This window comes from Pelophylax lessonae, assembly GCF_965119305.1.
Source record: "Pelophylax lessonae genome assembly, chromosome: 7".
Taxonomy (NCBI): domain Eukaryota; kingdom Metazoa; phylum Chordata; class Amphibia; order Anura; family Ranidae; genus Pelophylax; species Pelophylax lessonae.
Genome location: NC_138774.1, coordinates 67,757,120 through 67,777,233, shown reverse-complemented (window position 1 = coordinate 67,777,233; position 20,114 = coordinate 67,757,120). Strand labels below are relative to the sequence as shown.

The following is a 20,114-nucleotide window of genomic DNA, read 5'->3' as shown; positions in this document are numbered from 1 at the left end:
AGAGAGCAATGGTCCTTCTTTACACTTCTGATGGCTTATTTTGTTTTGAGCATGGAGGAAGGGGTTCCATGTTGTATCATCAGCTCAGGATCGATTGATCATGAAAAGGTCACATGCAAATGATTGGCCCTGGGCACAGACATGCAGAGGTATTTGCTGCATCAGTGATTGCATGCAAGCAGCCACAATTAGCTGCAGGAACAGTCAGCCTACTATTTATTTCAACAGGGCTTCTGCCCACAGATAATCACAGAGAACTCCAGCTGGGTTTCCCGCATGTAATAGCTAATGGCTCCATTTGCTAGTGTGAATGGGGCCCTAAGCTGGAAATTCATCTTACAATTAACTGACCTATATTTTTAGGAGTGACTCTGCTTGTAGCAGAATGTGGCATTAGTGCCTGGACTTATCTACCCTGTAGAATATCAACTTCCAATTACAGCATTTATCCTTGGTTTGCTTTTAGGCCTTGTCCAGCTAATGTAACAACACTTAGGGGTCTATTTGTAAAAATGTGCTGAACAAATGCCACAAGCATTCACCAAACCATCATAAATTTGGAAGATTTTTTTTTTCTACATTGATTCTCTATTTTCCCTATTCCTTAATTGCCATAATGTGTTATTTTTCCTGAAATGCCTCAGTCAGGAACATTTTGCATTATGGCCACTTGATGCAGTTGATGATCATAAGAAATCAATGTATTAAGCAAAATAAAAAAACAGAAGTCAGGGGTGTTTTTTTTTTTTTTTTCTAATAAATTGCCATCATATTTTCTTCTAATCCAACCTAACAACCATGTATCATCATATAACTCTTTTAATCTGAGAATATTTCAATCTCCTTTCAGGTTCATCTATTGATCCCACATACCTCTTGACTCTGGCAGTATCCAACGTGATATGCTCCATCGTATTTGGTGAACGTTTTGATTATGAAGACAAGAAGTTTCTTGGCCTCCTTGCTTTGATAAAAGAAGCCTTTGGAATAGTAAATTCACTAGCTGGGCAGGTAAACACATCATCTGTTGATAGCTGGACTGAATTTAAGCTATGAATGTAAAATAATTATTGCTGGCTTCTAAGCTTTTTGAAGTCCAATCAAGTCTATAATCAATGGAGATCATAGGGGTTCCCAAAGGAGCAGGTATTCTCATACCATCACTTCCATTATAACTTTAAAAAAGGATAGAACAAAAGAAAAAAATTGAATAGCTTGTGTTTTAAGAAAGAAATTCTGGCATTACCTGACACCAACAATTTAATTAAGGTTGTCTTATGGTGTAGATAAACATGTTGGGGTATCTTCCCGACACTTATTGAAAATGAAGAAGTAGTTTGTTGAATGCAAACTTCTTTTTTTTTGTTCAAAATGTTTTATTAGAATTTTCAGAAAGAACAACTAAAAGAAGAAAGGTGAACAATCATTTCCATATCTGTTGCACAAAACATATGTATGTGTGAGTGCACGCAGGTGACAAAACAATAACAACATTTGAATTTGAAGAAGACGGAGTTATATATTGTCGAGGTGTGAGAGTAAGATGGGAGATGCTGTTGCTCCTCCCCGAGCCCCCCATATGGGAATAAACTGTACCAGGATGAGGGGGTAGACAACATGACCCTCTCATAATTTCTCGGTACAAGGGTGATACAAGTCGGAATGAGCAAGGAAAGAAATATTTGATATAAGGAACCATTCAAATTAGTCATTAGAGAACTATGCGGATGTTGGTGTAAGTAGAATGTTAGCAGTGCAAGGACCCATCTGCTAATGTCTGTATAGCTGAGAGGTGTGCTATGGTGTAATGACAAACTATGCTCGTAAGAAAGAAGCCTCTGGGCGCAGCCTCAGATAATACAGTATTGTTATAATCTAGCAACAAATCTTCATTGTGCTGGTGAGAATGATATCACACTTATGCGTGCTTGCAAAGTCCATATAGAGGGCATTTTAGGTTGAATAGTTCTAGGAGAGGTTATTGTGATGTTGGCTGAGTTGATATGGATGTAGGGAGAAAGGAGAAGGGGATGAGAAGGAAAGACCGATCGGAATGTAGGGGGGGAAATAGGGAAGAGAGGAAGAGAATCCCAAGGATAGAGCAACCCCAAGCGAGACATAAATGGTATGTCCAGTGGGACGTTATGTACCAGGAGAGGAGTACCAGTTTGTTAAGGCCTGGTGGAAGGCCCTTAGTTATCCATGGCATCCATAGATTGTCAGATTTGTCCAATGTGTCGTTGTCCAAAGCCTCCATCTTGGCATGTAACAGTGTTATCCTATGCTTAACAGTTCATCCTATGTTTGGTTTCCAATATATTTAATGTGGGTGTTTTCCAAGTGTTGGTTGTAGTCTGCTTCGCAGCTGTAAGGAGCTGTCTAAGGAGTTTAAATTGCTTACGTGTTAGAAGGTCCGGTTTCAAATTTTGTAGCACTGTTGCCAGGTCTGGTAAGAGGTGTATATCAAACATCTTAGAGGTTAGTGTGAGGACCTCTGTCCAGAAGGAGTTGGCAATTGGGCATTGCCACCATATATAGAAGTGTGTGCCCAGCTTGGAGCAGCTGCAAAAGCAGAGTGCTGATTGGTTAGGTCAGTGGTTCTCAACTCCTGTCCCCAGGACCCACTAACAGGCCAGATTTTAAGTATTACATTGGGGAGATGCAGACTAGAATGCTGCAATCACTGAGCAGCAAATTATATCACCTGTGATGTATTTCAGTTATCTTGCAACCCTGGCCTGTTAGTGGGTCCTGAAGACAGGAGTTGAGAACCACTGGGTTAGATCCAAACTTAGCGATTCTGGCAGGAACCAAGTACCAACGTATAAGAACTTTGTAGGAGACCTCCACCACAATAAAATTGGAAGATGAGGATTTAGTAGCAGACCAATTTTCACTCTGCTCTGTCAAGTGTGCACCCTAAATCACTTTCCCATTTAGCTACATATGGGGAAGGCCCTGCCTCTGGTTTAGTAAGCAATTGGATGTAGAGAGTCGAGATCAGACCTCTAGTGTATTGGTCCTTAAAACATATATATACTAATGGAGAGAGTTGATTCAGCAAATGCCCCTAGTTATGTATGGGGAAAAAAAATTTAATTTGTAGATATTGGAAAATTTTGGTTTGAGGTAAATGGAATGTTTCGCATAAGTTTGGGAAAGTTAGTAGAGATGTCGACGTGACCATGTTGTATAAATTCATAAGGCCAGTTGTGAACTAGTTACGGGGATTCCCAAGCTGGGTAAAAGGATGGATTCTTGAGAAATGAGAGGAGTGGGTCATGCAAAGATTGTAGGCTATGAATCGCTTTCTCACTATCCCATATCGCGAGATAGTGTTTTGTAATCGGGTTGGTTATGTATGTGCCCGTTTTAGGGAGTAGCCATAATAGATTGGAGACTGAGAGGGGGTCCCCTTCCACTGATTCTATCACAGCCCAAAGTGGAATCTCTTTGATGGCATGATATTTAGTCAGTTGTGCTAACTGTGCCACCTTGTAATAAGAGGTGAAGTTGGGAAAACCTGGGCTGCCATGCATTTTAGGGAGATATAAGGTGGTTCTGTAGGTCTAACCGGACCCCAGGTGAACGTTATTGTTATACGTTGTATGATACACAAAAAATGTGCCGGTATAGGAATCGGGAGAACCCTGAACAAGTACAGGAATTTGGGAAGTATAGCCATTTTAATGGTATTCATTTTACCTACCCAGGAGAGTGAAAGGGATGCCCAGAGCATTAATAGTTCTGTGACCTTTTTCAGTAAGGGGGTGTAATTTGCAGAGAGCAAATTGGAGATATTGGTAGTGAACTGGACACCTAAATAGGGAAGGTGATGTGGGGTCCACAAAAAAGGTAACACTGTTTGAGCTAAATGGAGCTCAGCTGCGGGGAGAGAGACTTTCAGAGCTATGGATTTTTGGATGTTAACTTGTAGACCAGAGATGACAACGAATTAGTTTAGAGTGTGCAGGAGGTTGGGGCAGATATGTGTAGAGATGTTAGAAATAGGAGCATATCGTCCGTGAATAAACAAGAGTTTGTGGTGGTGCCCACCCAGTTCTTTTCTCGTGATCGAGGGGTCTATCCTAATATGCTGAGCCAAGGGTTCTATAATTTGAGCAAATAGTAAAAGGTAATAGGGGGCACCCTTGACACGTCCCTTGCCCTACATTAAACACATCCGATTTGTAACCCGCATATTTTATATAAGCTCTAGGTTTATTGTATAGGGACAAGACCCATTTACAATTATTTTGACCCATTTCAAAAAGTGGGGACTTTTTGGAAAGTGAAATTCATATAAGACCATACAATACACTTTAATACAGTAGGAATCAGAGGACACTGCTCGTTAGAGCTTACAATTTAAGAGGGACGGTCAAGAGATACAAGAGGTAATAACTGTGGGGGATGGGCTGATGGAGAAAATAAAAGTACAGTTGTTAGGTGGATGCCAGATATATTTCTCTGAAGAGATGTGTTTTCAGGGATCGTCTGAAAGTAGACAAAGTTGGAGATAGTCGGACAGATGGGGGTAGAGCATTCCAGAGGATGGGAAAAGCTCGGGAGAAGTCCTGGAGACGAGCATGGGAAGTGGTTACAAGGGAGCTAGAGAGCAGGAGGTCCTGGGAGGAACGAAGAGAACGAGTTGGTTGGTATTTTGAGACCAGATTAGTGATGTAGCTGGGCACCAAGTTATGGATGGCTTTGTAGGTTATGGTTAGTAACTTGAATTTAATTTGTTGGTTCAGTGGCAGCCAATGGAGGGATTGGCAAAGAGGGGTAGCAGACACAGAGGGGTTTGCAAGGTGGATGAGCCTGGCAGCAGCGTTCATGATGGACTGAAGGGGGGTTAGTCTTTTTAAAGGTAAGCCAATGAGAATGGAGTTGCAGTAATCGAGACAAGAGATGACCAGGGAATGGATTAGAAGCGTTGAGTCATCATTGGTTAGGAAGGAATGTATCTTGGAGATGTTGCGGAGGTTGAGGCGGCAAGCTTTGGACAGTGACTGGATGTGTGGCTGAAAGGATAGTTCAGAGTCCAGGATTATACCTAGGACCTTGGCATGGGTGGCCGGGTTGATAGTTGTGCCGTTGATGTTGACAGAGAAATCAGGGGAAGAGGACCGTGGGGGAGGAAATACCATGAACTCGGTTTTGGATAGGTTGAGTTTGAGGAAGTGATGTGACATCCAGGCTGATATGTCTGTTAGGAAGCTGGTGATGCGTGAGGAGACTGAAGGAGTGAGCTGAGGGGTGGAGAGATAGATTTGGGTGTTATCAGCGTAGAGATGATTTTGAAAGCCATGGGAGGCAATCAGCTGACCCAGGGAGGAGGTGTAGATTGAGAAAAGGAGTGTTCCAAGGACAGAACCTTGGGGGACCCCAACCGAGAAAGGACGAGGAGAGGAGGTAGTAGAGTTGTAAGTAGCACTAAAGGTGCATTGGGATAGGTAGGATGAGAACCAGTGAAGAGTACGGTCACGGAGGCCAAAGGAGTGGGGTTTTTTGAGGAGGAGGGGGTGGTCTACTGTGTCAAAGGCAGCAGAGAGTATTCCGAGAGAGCTCGTGCGATTTTCAGCCGATGTGATGTTTTTTTTTTTATCAAAGTATCATTGAGATTCCAGGTGGGATCATGCGCTTTAGGCATGGTAGAGGCTACGCTGGTGCACACTGCACTATGGACGGACCATGTGATGGGGAAAATCATAGATGTTAGGATTTCAGGCAACATCCCGATGTATAGGTACACATGGTCAATGCGTGAAAAAGTATTATGGGGGGTGAGATTAATACATGTATCACCGTTTGCTTGGGTTAGTTTCTTGCCAGTTGTCTGCTGATTAGTTGGGAAAGTGAGAGTTTTTTGGGGTTCCCCGATGGTGCAGCCGGGGATTTGTCCCGGAAAGGAGAGAGGACTTGGTTTGAGTCCCCGCAAATCATTACTGTGCCTATTTTATGGGAGTCGACCACGTGGAGCAGTTGTGAAAGAAAGAACTTTGGTCTTTTGTTAGGGGCATAGTAGGACACATTTGTAACAGCAGAGTCAAAAAGATGGCCTGTGAGAACCAGATATCTTATAGCAACTTATAGCGGGACTGTGATATTGCAGCAGATAAATCACTAACTTACACCTATTTGGGAACCAGTGACACTAATACAGTGTTCAGTGCTAAAAATATGCATTCCCACTGTACTAATGACAGCGGCTGGGAGGGGTTAACATCAGGGGCGATCAAAGGGTTAACTGTGTGCCTAGCCAGTGTTGGAGTACTATATGGGAGTGCTTTTACTAAGGGAAGACATGGATCCTTGCCCCTGCTTTGCAGGAACACAGGGTCCATGCTTTCTCTAGTGACAGAACGGCAGTCTGCCTTTTTTACTGCCATTCAGCCTCTGTAACGAACGATCATAGGGTGCCGGTGGACATTGAGTTCGCCGTACCAATTGATCTGCTCCCTCTGTGCATAATCACAGCGGAAACAAGCCAACTGCGGTGCACCTTCGCGCCCCCAGACCCGGAAGTGCGGAATCTCATTTATATATATATATATATATATATATATATATATATATATATATATATGATCTGGTGCACAGCGGCCACCCTGTAACAGTAAAACTGCTATAGGGCGGTCGTGACGTGGATAATATAGTGTCTAAAAGTTGATCCCAAATGATGAACAGATGGAATATCCACAAATGGATTTCAGTGATATCCACCTCCAGACAGTTATCAGAAAAGTGCATCTTAGTGCAAAAATGATGCTTAAAGTAAATCCACAGTGTGCCAGTTCCACCATCTTGATATATTTTGATAAATGCAATTCCTGGACGATCCCTAGGGAAGCTGGAAATCATGGTGGTAGGCGCCGCTTCTACAGTGTTCTCCACTAGCTTCTGGGTCCCGTGCCGAGCAGCCGAGTAGCTGCCCTGCTGCATTGTGAATACAGGAGGTCATCCACTCAGCACTGGTGCCATTCAGAGAGTGCTTTACATTTTCCCAATGAATGCAAAGTGTTCTCTGATTGGATAAGGTAGAGAGCAAGCAAGGTATGCAGCCATACAACAGTAGCTATACTGAGAGAGTAACGTATTACAGTGGAGTCAAAATGTATTGGAAGATGATGTACAAGATTCACAAGATGACCAGTGGGAGCAATGGTCGAAAGACAGTCCATGTCTGTTGGGTCGAGTCTTAGATGCCACAGCTAAGAGAGCTCAACTAATGCTTTAGGATGTTGTATGAAGACATTCGCTAATTGTGCAGCTCAGAAGCTTCTGCTAGTGTCATAAACAAACAGGCTCTAGTCTAAGAATACATAGCAAGTATGTCATGTTTCCACCCTTCGCTTGATATATGGCCCTCCAAGCTCAACATGAAAGTCTCCTACTCTCTAGGAAATGAGTCTTACACAATGATACAAGCCCAAAATAACTGAATGTAAGTTAGATATTAGATATAATTCTGTGGTTCTGAGTTGGCCAAATGCATGTAAAGCACATTTATACAACTCCGGAAAAGAACCCAACTTAAAGAAAATATAAATTGCTATTTGAAAAGATAATATTTTATTGTGCCTTTCTCCTGCATATACAGATAGTTCATAATTGGTTATTTTTTATTGCAGCTACTAAATGCTTTCCCAAAACTTTTCCGTCATTTGCCTGGACCTCATCAAAAAGCATGGAAGAATATCAACACTTTAAAAGCATTTGTAATGGATAAGGTCAAGGAGCATCAAGAAACTCTGGACCAAAACTGTCCCAGGGATTATATCGACTGTTTCCTAATAAAGATGGAAGAGGTAAGAAATGCTGATGACAAATCATCACATAGCAAATAATCAGCTTATTTTGGGATCATGTAACAATTGTTTGTAGATAGCTGTAGCCAATATGGCTACCAATAGCAGAATGTACTTTGGGCCATAGATAGAAGCACATAAAACAAACAAACTGATACCTTTAATTGGTTAACCAAGGAGATTAAAATGGCAAGCTTTCAAGATGCCTCTAATCGCTTCATCACGCTATACTATGTTTAACAATGAGCCATGAACTCTCTTAAATTTGAAAGCTCACCTCCAAGTAAAACTTTTTTAGACTTCAATAGAGTGGAGAAGGGTTTGAAATTCTGCCCGTATTCTTATCTTGAAAGGTTCATATTCTAGTCTGTTCATTCTGTTGGGGAGATTTTTCCTCACTTATTACCCTTGTGGCAACACAACATGCAAAGGTTCCGCCAGAATAAGAAGGCACCGACATACAAAATAAAAAAAATAAAAAAATGTGACCACAAACTTGCCAACAAAGTTCCTGTCTCTCTCCCCACTAGAGAAATTTCCTGTTACTTCCTATTACTCTGACTCCCGGCCACTCCAGTGAGGGGAAATTCCCCAGTAAGGTCACACACAGCAATAAAAGCATGGCAGTGGTTCTAATTCTTCCAGACCTAATCCAAGAAATAGGTTTCAAGCAGAAAACCACTCATCAAAGTAACAGTTTGCTTTAGTCAACCCCCCCCCCCCCCCCGCCCTAGGACGAAGCACATTCTTTAGTTATCAAAATTTTCTAGCAAAATATCCCCTTTAAAAAAAATAAATAAATGAATGTAGTGGTGGCGTGAGGACTCAAGTGCCATTATCTCCTATCTGTGGTATGACAATGCAGACTATATGTGTAGCACTGCCCCCTAGAGGACAGCTGAGAATTACACCTTCTGGGTTTGCGACGAGCCAGAACCGCAGGGGTGACACGTGAGGTGCACGGTGGGCCGATGAGAGACAGCAATAATACAGTTCATCGGTTTACTCACGGTTAGCAGAAAGCCTCCCTGGGCTGGTCGCACAGTGAAGAGGAAGACAGCACGAAATCCTCCGGGGCACGCTCTGTGCATCAGGCACTTGTACGCCCAAAGTATGGTCAGCAGGTAGTTTACCTTGTCGGCTAAACATGAGATAGTAAGGTGTATACCCAGTAGAACAGTGAATGGTGTTGTTGTAGGTGTACATCAATTGAGGCAATAGAGTAGGCCAATCACTTCTTGTAGCAGGCGGTACTGCTCTTAACATCTCAATTAAAGTTTGGTTCATTTTATCGCAAAGTCCATTCCCTTGGGGGTGGTAGGCTGTGGTCCTGATTTTCTGGCAATTGTGAAGTGTACACAGTTCTTTGAAGAGTTGCGACTCAAAGGCAGATCCCTGATCTGTAAGGATTCTTTCTGGGCATCCATGTGGCAATAGGAAATGTTTCCAGAAGGCATCTGCAGTGGTCTTAGCGGTCAAGTCCTTGACAGGTACGGCTACAACAAATTTGGTATAATGATCAATGATGGTCATGGCGTATGTGTAACCTGAGCGACTTGGTTCCAGCTTCACATGGTCAATTGCAACTATTTCTAGCGGTGTTCCGCTTACAATGGGATGTAAGGGTGCTTTTTGGTCATGTTTTTCATTTCTTCCAACAGCACAGGTGGAACATTCTCGACACCACTGTTCAATGTCTCCTCTCATCCCAATCCAGTAGAATCTTCTACGGATGGTGGCTTCTGTCTTCTGCACTCCAAAGTGTCCCGATTGGTCATGGTACATTTCAAGAATGATTCTTGCATCTGTAGTAGGAGTAGGCCAATTTCGGACTGCGGCTATCTTCTCTGGATCCGGTTTAACACCTTCAGAGCTTACAATATGCCCTAAGTATTTGACTTCTGACTTCAGTAGATAGCACTTAGATGGTTTGACTTTGAGTCCATGTTTAATGAGGACTTGAAAAACTTCAGCCAAATGTTTCAAGTGATCTTCATAAGATTTGGAGTAGATGATGACATCGTCTAAGTACAACAGGACGGTTTCAAAATTTTTGTGTCCTAAACAACGCTCCATTAATCTTTGAAAAGTTCCGGGCGCATTGCAAAGTCCAAAAGGCATGCAGTTGAACTCAAAAAGGCCCATAGGGGTGGTAAATGCAGTCTTCTCACGATCTTCAGGTGCCATTGGTACTTGCCAGTATCCACTGGTTAAATCAAGGGTAGAGAAGTAGGCTGAAGATCCTAAAGCTGTCAAAGATTCCTCTATGCGTGGTAAAGGGTAAGCATCCTTGTGGGTGATTTGGTTAATTTTTCTGTAATCCACACAGAATCTGATGTTACCATCCTTTTTACGGACAAGGACTAGAGGTGCAGCCCATGGACTATGGCTGTCTCTAATGACATTGGAGTCCTTCATCTCTTGGATCATTTGCTTTACGGATTGGTACATAGTTGGTGGTATAGGCCGATATCTTTCCTTGATCGGTGGGTGTGAACCTGTAGGGATGGAGTGCTTGATGATATCCACTTCTCCATAGTCTGTAGAATGCTTACTGAAGGCATGGTGAAGCTCCTTCACAATTTTTAGTACTCCTTCAATTTGGTTTGCTGGTGTGGAAGCATCTCCCACATGAAGTTCTTTCCACCAGGATGTGTTCACATGTTGGTCCTGTGGGTTCTGTCTCTTGGTAATTTGCTCTGTGGTAGCTGTAGCCACACTGATGACATCTTGAAAAGTGACTTGGATTAGCTGTGCAATAGGACGGTGTTTTGTTAGTGTTACACTGCTATCACTCAAGTTTAGGAGTCGTATAGGCACTTTACCTTCAGAGACGGTTACAAGGCTCCTTGCAGCTCTAACTAGAGGATAGTCTTCCAAAACAACAGGCTCTACCAGGGCTTTGTAGTCTTGACCTTGAATTCCGACTACAGCTCGGCACCACAAGAGAGTTTCGGTGTTGGGTTTGAGGATCACAGGTTGCTTATCCCGGATGCGGGCACAGCAAATTTCTCCTTTTTCGTTGGTGAATCTCTGTTGTGCATTTAGTACCCGGATGGTTTGTTGGATCACCTTCTTAGAATCAGGAGAGGCAGTAGGCACTAACTGGTGCAAGGCTTCTAGCATCTCAACATAACAGTTCCTGAGGACATTCATTCCTAGGACTATTGGAGGGTCAGGGTTATTGCTTTTGACTCGTACCACAATAAGGCCTTGTCGAGGTAGTGTAGTTCCTCCTACTTGAATGGTAGGTTCCCAATAACCATGGACTGGTACGGGTTTGCCGTTACTGGCTATGAGACTCAGCCAGGATTCTGGAGGCTGGGTAAGCTGATTTTGATCCCAGTATTTTTCAAAGGCTGCTTGTTGGATGGTGGTGACTTGGGATCCTGTGTCTACTAGGGCAACAAAAGGAACTCCATTTATTTGAAGTGCCACTTCTGGACGGGATCCTACGTACCTTGGCATCCAGTGGGGATCTTCTGGACCTATTGATTTACCTCCCGAGGGGTGGTCCTTGGCCTCGGGGGTTTCCCGTTTAACTGCCAGCAGGTTGCTTCTGTATGGCCTGGTTTGTGACAGTACGTGCAGATTGGCCGCTTAGGGGTACTAGTGCGGTCAGGGGGGCGTCCGCCCGAATTTCTGGAATAAGTCTCTCTATAATTGGAGGGGAAGAGTCTTCTGGACACAGGTTTCTCATCCTCTAGCATTAATGGTTTCTCCCATTGTTCCAATTTTTGGTGGACTTTCTCCAGACTTTTAGTCAGGAAATGGACTTGCTCAGTCAAGGCAGCAACTGTGTCAGTAACTGGAGCTTGGGTTGCCTGACTGACTATAGGTAAAGACTTTACAGGGGTAACCAGCTGTGATACAGGCACTTCAACAGATCTAACAGGTTCTGTTGGTGGTTTTTTTTCCAGTATGCTGATAGCTAATTCTTTGAAATCTAAGAAGGTAGCTCTTGGATGTTGGGCGGCTAACATTCTTAGTTGGCTCTTTAGATTGTCTGTATTGACCCCTTCAATAAATTGTTCTTTCAGGGTTTTGTCCTGATTCTCTGCCTCACGGGGGTCTACTTGGACAACAGCTCTAAGGGCTTCCTGCAAAGATAATGCAAAGTCTCTGAGTGACTCACTAGATTGCTGTTTCTTGCTGAAGAACCTCATCTTGACTAGGGATGATCGAACGGTTCGGGTCCACCATCGGTTCGGCCCGAACATTGGGTGTTCGAGGTTCGGCCGAATTTAGAACTTTTTGCCCAAAAAGTTCGGAATTCGGCAACCAGAACCGCCCAAAATGCAATGCTTCAGGAAATGGGCTTTAAAAGCCCGTGATTGGACCAGAACCATTAGCAAAAGCCAATTGAGGGGGCAGAAGAATGCTAGGAATGTGATTGGAGTGACTAGGGGGTCCCTAGACCAATCATTAGTGAATACGCCCCACAGTATATAAGATCGCCCCCGCCATATTCCCAGCATTGTTATACTGGACATGGAAGAGAGTGGAAGCAGTTCTGTTAATTTTACTTTAAAAGTGTCATTTAGCTATTTTTAGTGTGAGGAAAGGGATATCTAGTGTAGTTAGAGTGCTCCTTTACACTTAAGTTAGCTTCAAAAATTTAGTTTCTGTAGGGAAAGTGTTAAGTGTCAGGGGACCGTAGTGTAGTGTAGGGTTAACTGACAGTGACTGCTATGGCAGGGTGACAAAACCCTTCCATAGCAGGGTGACCGCTATAGAGAAATGATCATTTCTCTGCTTCGGGACAGGAATGTGGCTTCTCACCAGCAAGCATTTTTTAATGCTGCAGGGGCTGCCACTGCCAGTGCTTTTTTGAGGACATGTTTGATGTCAGACATGACATCTGAATATGTGTATAGGGGGTATATATAGACATATATGTCTGAATATATACCCCTAGACATATATAGGTGTGATAGTAGCAGAAATAAATGCTTGCGCTAATGAAATCATTTACAGTAATATATTTCTGCTACTATCACACCTATATATGTCTAGGGGTATATATTCAGACATATATGCCTATATATACCCCCTATACACATGTTCAGATGTTTTGCCTGCCTCAAAAGAACCCCAAAAAATGCCAAAAAAACGCTAGTGTCAAAAAAAAAAATGCCCAGGTGTGTTTTTGCTGGCATTTTTTGGGGGGTTTTGGAGGCAGGCAAAACATCAGAACTTGTGCACAGTACCACTATACACAAGTTCAGATGTTTTGCCTGCCTCAAAAGAACCCCAAAAAATGCCCAAAAAAACGCTAGCGTCAAAAAAAAAATGCCCAGGTGTGTTTTTGCTGGCATTTTTTGGGGGGTTTTGGAGGCAGGCAAAACATCAGAACTTGTGCACAGTACCACTATACACAAGTTCAGATGTTTTTCCTGACTGCAAAGAACCCAAAAAAATGCCTGCTATTAAACCGGCAAGGTGTTACAGCAGAGAAGCCATATTCCTGTGCTTAAAGTTTTCTAATACAAACGATCTTTTTTTTTATGGTTCTGGACATGCTACAGAGCTGAAACTTCACAGGTACACCTTTTAGACCCCCCAGACACAAAATCACACAAAAAAAAGTTCTTAAAAATTGTCATTTTTGATAAAAAAGCCAATTATTGAAAAATTAAAAAAAAAAAAAAAAAAAAAAAAAGAGATTTTTTGATTTTTACTTTGGATTTAGTATCTGGGGGGTCTAAAAAGTGTACATGTGAAGTTTCAGCTCTGTAGCATGTCCAGAACCCCCCAAAAATTAGCATTTTCTTATAATTTTTATTAGAACAGGAATACGGCTTCTCTACGGCGCTTTTTCTTGCATTTATCGGGCATTTTTGGAGGCAGGCATGACTTTTTTTGGATTTAGTGTCTGGGGGGTCTAAAAAGTGTACCTGTGAAGTTTCAGCTCTGTAGCATGTCCAGAACCAGAAAAAAAGATAATTTTTCAGTAGAGCAGGGATGGTGGGACCCCTCTTTTACACTTATATGATCTTTTTTTGGGGTTCTGGACATGCTACAGAGCTGAAACTTCACAGGTACACCTTTTAGACCCCCCAGACACAAAATCACACAAAAAAAGTTCTTAAAAATTGTCATTTTTGATAAAAAAGCCAATTATTGAAAAATTAAAAAAAAAAAAAAAAAAAAAAAAAAGAGATTTTTTGATTTTTACTTTGGATTTAGTATCTGGGGGGTCTAAAAGGTGTGCATGTGAAGTTTCAGGTCTGTAGCATGTCCAGAACCAGAAAAAAAAAGATCGTTTGTATTAGAAAACTTTAAGCACAGGAATATGGCTTCTCTGCTGTAACACCTTGCCGGTTTAATAGCAGGCATTTTTTTGGGTTCTTTGCAGTCAGGAAAAACATCTGAACTTGTGTATAGTGGTACTGTGCACAAGTTCTGATGTTTTGCCTGCCTCCAAAATCCCCAAAAAATGCCAGCAAAAACACACCTGGGCATTTTTTTTTTGACGCTAGCGTTTTTTTTGGCATTTTTTGGGGTTCTTTTGAGGCAGGCAAAACATCTGAACATGTGTATAGGGTGTATATATAGGCATATATGTCTGAATATATACCCCGAGACATATATAGGTGTGATAGTAGCAGAAATATATTACTGTAAATGATTTCATTAGCGCAAGCATTTATTTCTGCTACTATCACACCTATATATGTCTAGGGGTATATATTCAGACATATATGTCTATATATCCCCCCTATACACATGTTCAGATATTTTGCCTGCCTCAAAAGAACCCCAAAAAATGCCAAAAAAAAACGCTAGCGTCAAAAAAAAAAATGCCCAGGTGTGTTTTTGCTGGCATTTTTTGGGGAATTTTGGAGGCAGGCAAAACATCAGAACTTGTGCACAGTACTACTATACACAAGTTCAGATGTTTTTCCTGACTGCAAAGAACCCAAAAAAATGCCTGCTATTAAACCGGCAAGGTGTTACAGCAGAGAAGCCATATTCCTGTGCTTAAAGTTTTCTAATACAAACGATCTTTTTTTTCTGGTTCTGGACATGCTACAGACCTGAAACTTCACATGCACACCTTTTAGACCCCCCAGATACTAAATCCAAAGTAAAAATCAAAAAATCTCTTTTTTTTTTTTTTTTTTTAATTTTTCAATAATTGGCTTTTTTATCAAAAATGACAATTTTTAAGAACTTTTTTTGTGTGATTTTGTGTCTGGGGGGTCTAAAAGGTGTACCTGTGAAGTTTCAGCTCTGTAGCATGTCCAGAACCCCAAAAAAAGATCATATAAGTGTAAAAGAGGGGTCCCACCATCCCTGCTCTACTGAAAAATTATCTTTTTTTCTGGTTCTGGACATGCTACAGAGCTGAAACTTCACAGGTACACTTTTTAGACCCCCCAGACACTAAATCCAAAAAAAGTCATGCCTGCCTCCAAAAATGCCCGATAAATGCAAGAAAAAGCGCCGTAGAGAAGCCGTATTCCTGTTCTAATAAAAATTATAAGAAAATGCTAATTTTTGGGGGGTTCTGGACATGCTACAGACCTGAAACTTCACATGCACACCTTTTAGACCCCCCAGATACTAAATCCAAAGTAAAAATCAAAAAATCTCTTTTTTTTTTTTTTTTTTTTAATTTTTCAATAATTGGCTTTTTTATCAAAAATGACAATTTTTAAGAACTTTTTTTGTGTGATTTTGTGTCTGGGGGGTCTAAAAGGTGTACCTGTGAAGTTTCAGCTCTGTAGCATGTCCAGAACCAGAAAAAAAGATCATATAGGTGTTAAAGTTAAAGGAGGCTCCCGAACCACATCCCTGTTCTACTGAAAAATTATCTTTTTTTTTTCATGGTTCTGGACATGCTACAGAGCTGAAACTTCACATGCACACCCTTTAGACCCCCCAGATACTAAATCCAAAGTAAAAATCAAAAAAATCTCTTTTTTTTTTTTTTTTAATTTTTCAATAATTGGCTTTTTTATCAAAAATGACAATTTTTAAGAACTTTTTTTTGTGTGATTAATAGTCCCTGGGGCATGACCCAGAACCCTAGGCACTTTTTAGGGGCATTTATTGGGTTTTAGGGCTTAAAAATGGTGTTTTTTGATTACAGAAGTTCGGGTCCCATTGATTTCAATGGGGTTCTGAAATCCGAACCGAACTTTCGTGAAGTTCGGGTGTTCTGGTCGAACCGAACTTTTCAAAAGTTCGATCATCACTGATCTTGACCTCTGACACGGTTCTGGGTTTAAAGGTGGTGTAGAGACATTCAAAAATCTGCTCCATGGTCCTTCTCTCTGAGCTCGGCCAAGATTTTACTTCTCTGAGCGCAGCTCCTTCCAATTGCGCAAGAAGAATCTCCATCTGTTGCTCTGAGGATATGGGGTACAATCTGAACACAGCAAGAATTTTTTCTTTAAAGTCCCTTAAAGTATGAATTTCTCCAGAATATCGTGGGAACCAGGGGGCCCCAAAATAATAAGGCATGGTTAAAGGCATTAAGCTTGGTGCTGCAGCGGTTGGTATTGCACTGGGACCGACTGCAGCTGCTTCAGGGGGTCCGCTGAGGTCAGGCTGCACGTCATCTTCATGCACAGACATGGTGACAGCAGGTGAATTATAGTTAGGTAAGTCAAATGCGTTTTTAGACACTTTTTGTGCGGCGTTGCTATGGGCGACCGCTGTCTTGCGGGTGTATGGCCCTTTAAGAATTTAATGTCGGCTGAATACAATGCTGCAGCAATGTTGATTTTGGGTCTCTGGCAGAGTTCCTGCTATTAGTGCTGCTTATAGTTAGTAGAGGCAGCTGACAGGTTGCGATTACTGCTCGGACAGCAAGCAATGCGATTATTTTCTCTTCTTTTACTCGCATGCGAAGTCTCGCGACTTCTGGGGCGTGCGTTTGTCACACTCTACTCCCAGGATTGACACAGCAAAGGTAAGGCGGGCTGGCTGGACAATTTTGCATAAATGGGTGGCACCAAAATTTCCCGCTCTTCAGGGGGTGTCACTAACTTATCCACAGTGATGGCGCAGAAATTTTTGAACAAGAAGGTCTCCAGCAGCCATTTTAAGTGAAAAGAAACAGTCAATTCAAATACAGCAAGCAGTTTTGTTGACACACAATTGTCTGATTTCCTCTCTTTGGATGCTGCGATTTTTATGCTGTTAACTGGGATAACAATTCCATGCGACTTTGAAACAGTTTAAACAGTTCTGTGGCCCCACACAGTGTGCAATAAGTAAACAGTCTCTCAATAAAGCAAAGGGGCTTATTCTGATGCGACAGTCTTTTAGATAAGGCGCAGGGGTTAATATCCTGTTCGTGACGCCAAATTTTTATGCGACGAGCCAGAACCGCAGGGGTGACACGTGAGGTGCACGGTGGGCCGATGAGAGACAGCAATAATACAGTTCATCGGTTTACTCACGGTTAGCAGAAAGCCTCCCTGGGCTGGTCGCACAGTGAAGAGGAAGACAGCACGAAATCCTCCGGGGCACGCTCTGTGATAGGGAAACGCCAGCCAAGATGGTGGTTGAGGTGCCCGTGATGACCGGGGTGTTTAGAGTGCTTGTGGTGGCTGGGTCCCTTGATGGTATTTGTCGTGACGCCAGTACCGTTAATGGTGGTACAACCAGTTGTAATAGCAATAGTGAAGAATGAGGTAGACAGTGGTAGGATACAACTCACAACTTTTACTGTGACAGGTTTTGATTGCAGTACAAACATCCAGTTAGAATACAGTCTCTGGGTAAATAGAGGAATTCTGCTGATCCACTGTTAATAGGTTTTGGTAGGTCTTGACTCAGGCTGTGATTCAGTATAATGCTTACTTGTTTCTCGTCCCTTTAGAATCCAGTGAAATTTGGTGAGGTTGCCAGTTGTTCTGTCTCAGCATCGATTGTACCTGTGACCTTCTTGTAGACCCCCAGTCTCTAAGTGTGTGCAGCAGGTTGAATGATGGCTTTAACAGATAGTTTACTCAATGAATAAAGACTCCAGAGGTGTTCTCCAATGCTTCTTTATGCTTCAAGTTAGCAAAGGCATAAACATAGAGGCTTTTCCATAGGTAAATTTACAATGAAGTTACACAGCTTCCACACTCTGCAGTCTCCTCAAAACAACTAAACAAAATGGCAGTTACAGCAGGAAAATGGAGATGGGAGAAACCATCTAGCCAGAAACAGCAGGGGTGCTAGGAAGATACCAATAACATAGCATAACATAACATGTAATAACAATTGCTAGACAGTTAAAGCTGCGTGGCAGCACACTCCCCGCCTGGTATCGTGAGATACCACTACACAATTATTTTCCATAAACATACAATTAACATTGCATACAGTAAAATGCTATGTAGCCCTCTCCTCTAAGCTAACTATGCTAGAGATCTAAGTGACTCCTTTACATAACGCTGAATCAGAATTTTTGGAAACAGGCATAATTAGGACTGTCTCAGTGACTGGTCTCAGGAAGGTTTTTGGGCTCCTGTCCTTTACAATCCTGACTTCCACACTTCGGACCTTTCCATCATCACTAGCAATGGCCTTTGAAATAACTCCAACTGGCCACTGGATCCGATTGGTTTGCTTTTCTTTTAGAAGAACCAGGTCCCCTTCCTTTAAGTTAGGCTTCTGGGTTTGCCACTTTTTACGTCCTTGAAGAAGTGTGAGGTATTCCCTCCTCCATCTGTCCCAGAAACAGTCTGCAAAGTATTGAGCATATCTCCATTGACGTTTATATATGTCCTTTTCATCAAAGATGCTCTTTGGTGCTGGGATCTGTCCAATTTTCCGGCTCAATAATGCAGCTGGAGTTAAAACAGTTGGACATTCTGGGTCTGTGGATACAGCTGTCAGCGGTCTTGAGTTGATTATTGCTGCGACCTCAGCAAGGAATGTAGTAAGTACTTCATGGGTAAGACGTGAAGAACTCACATCAAGCAACATAGAATCCAGTATGCGCCTTGCCATCCCAATCATACGTTCCCATGCTCCGCCCATGTGTGAAGCGTGTGGTGGGTTGAATTTCCACTGGTTTGCAGTGGCGGAGAAGGTGGCCCTTGGAGGTGGCTCTGTCTGAGAAGCTCGCTCCCGCAGGGGTTTGTTAATGCTCTGGGACGCTCTCTCGCTATAATTGAACTGGTTGGTCAGTTTTCTCTCCTCCTTGTTCCTGGATGGTATTTCCTCACCTTCTGTCCATTCTTCACTAGCCTTAGCGTCAGACTTCCCATCTGTATCTTTGTCTCCCGGCTCTGTGGAGTCGTTGGTCTGAGTCTCTTCAATGACTCCCAACTTCGCCATCTGTCGCCGCGCTTTATCAGAGTCTTCGTTTAACATGTTTCCATCCAGGGAGAAGTGTACGGCCAGCTGGTCCACAATGCTAATGGGTTTGTAGGCCAGTTCCTTAAAACTGTACCTCACAATGTTCTGGGGGGCATGAGGGTTGTTTGCAGTCAGGATACGAGTGAATTCCTCCTTAAGTTCAGCCTCGCTGAGTTCCAGCTGGTCCGGAGGCTTAACCAGAGTCTTGGCCTGCATCCATTCATCAGCTCCATCCCCCATAACTGTGGAGTCATCTTCATCCTCCAAATTTCTTCTTGAGCAGATGTTGGAACTCAATGCTACAACTTCAGGCCGGATTTCCGGATCAGTATCTGGATCCTCCAGGTAGAAATCAATATCTTCTTCTGAGTTTGTAGAAGACTGGTCCATTAAAAACTTGGGTTCTGAAAACCAAATGGTTTGTGTGAGGACAACTGCTGGCACTAAAATCTTCTGCATGAATGCTAGAAAGTGCTCTCGCTTCTCAGGTTTGTTACGGAGAGTTTTCTTCAGTGCAGCAAATCTGGTTAAAGCTTGTTCTCGATTGTTAGGGAGAGTAAGCCTTGGTACTCGGAAGGGTACTGGAGCTACCCAATTGTTGGAATTGTCCTTGAAGAACTCTTCATCCGTAATCTTAATGAGCTCCTTGTCTTCGACTGAAGGAGCAATCTTGTTGTCATCACAAGTAGTCTGGTACACTGAATCACCAAAGTCCTTTTGAGAAGTGAGCTTGCAGTTAATACCTTGGAGTGCTTGATATGGAACTTCGTTTTTAAAATCAAGTCTTTCCTTCACATAATAGTGCGATGGACATTTCCTCAATTGACAGGTAACATTAGTTTTGTAGGAAGCTACATCCAAGAGCTTGTGAGATTGGTCTAAGCAGACTTCTCCTATTATCACCCATCCAAGATCAAGTTTCTGGGCCTGAGGAGCATCATCTGGACCGTTACATAACTCTCTTATTTTATGAACTCTAGGAATGTCTCTCCC

At 42.5% G+C, this 20,114-nt stretch overlaps 1 protein-coding gene across 1 annotated transcript in view; it reads left to right on the top strand.

The window, feature by feature from the left end:
- LOC309559478 (cytochrome P450 2G1-like) overlaps window positions 1-20,114 on the top strand; it is a 133,521-nt gene that overhangs the window by 78,118 nt on the left and 35,289 nt on the right. The window contains exons 5-6 of the mRNA XM_082262752.1: window positions 851-1,011; window positions 7,635-7,811. Of these exons, the coding sequence (XP_082118878.1) occupies window positions 851-1,011; window positions 7,635-7,811 (338 nt within the window). The remainder of the gene's footprint in view (window positions 1-850; window positions 1,012-7,634; window positions 7,812-20,114) is intronic.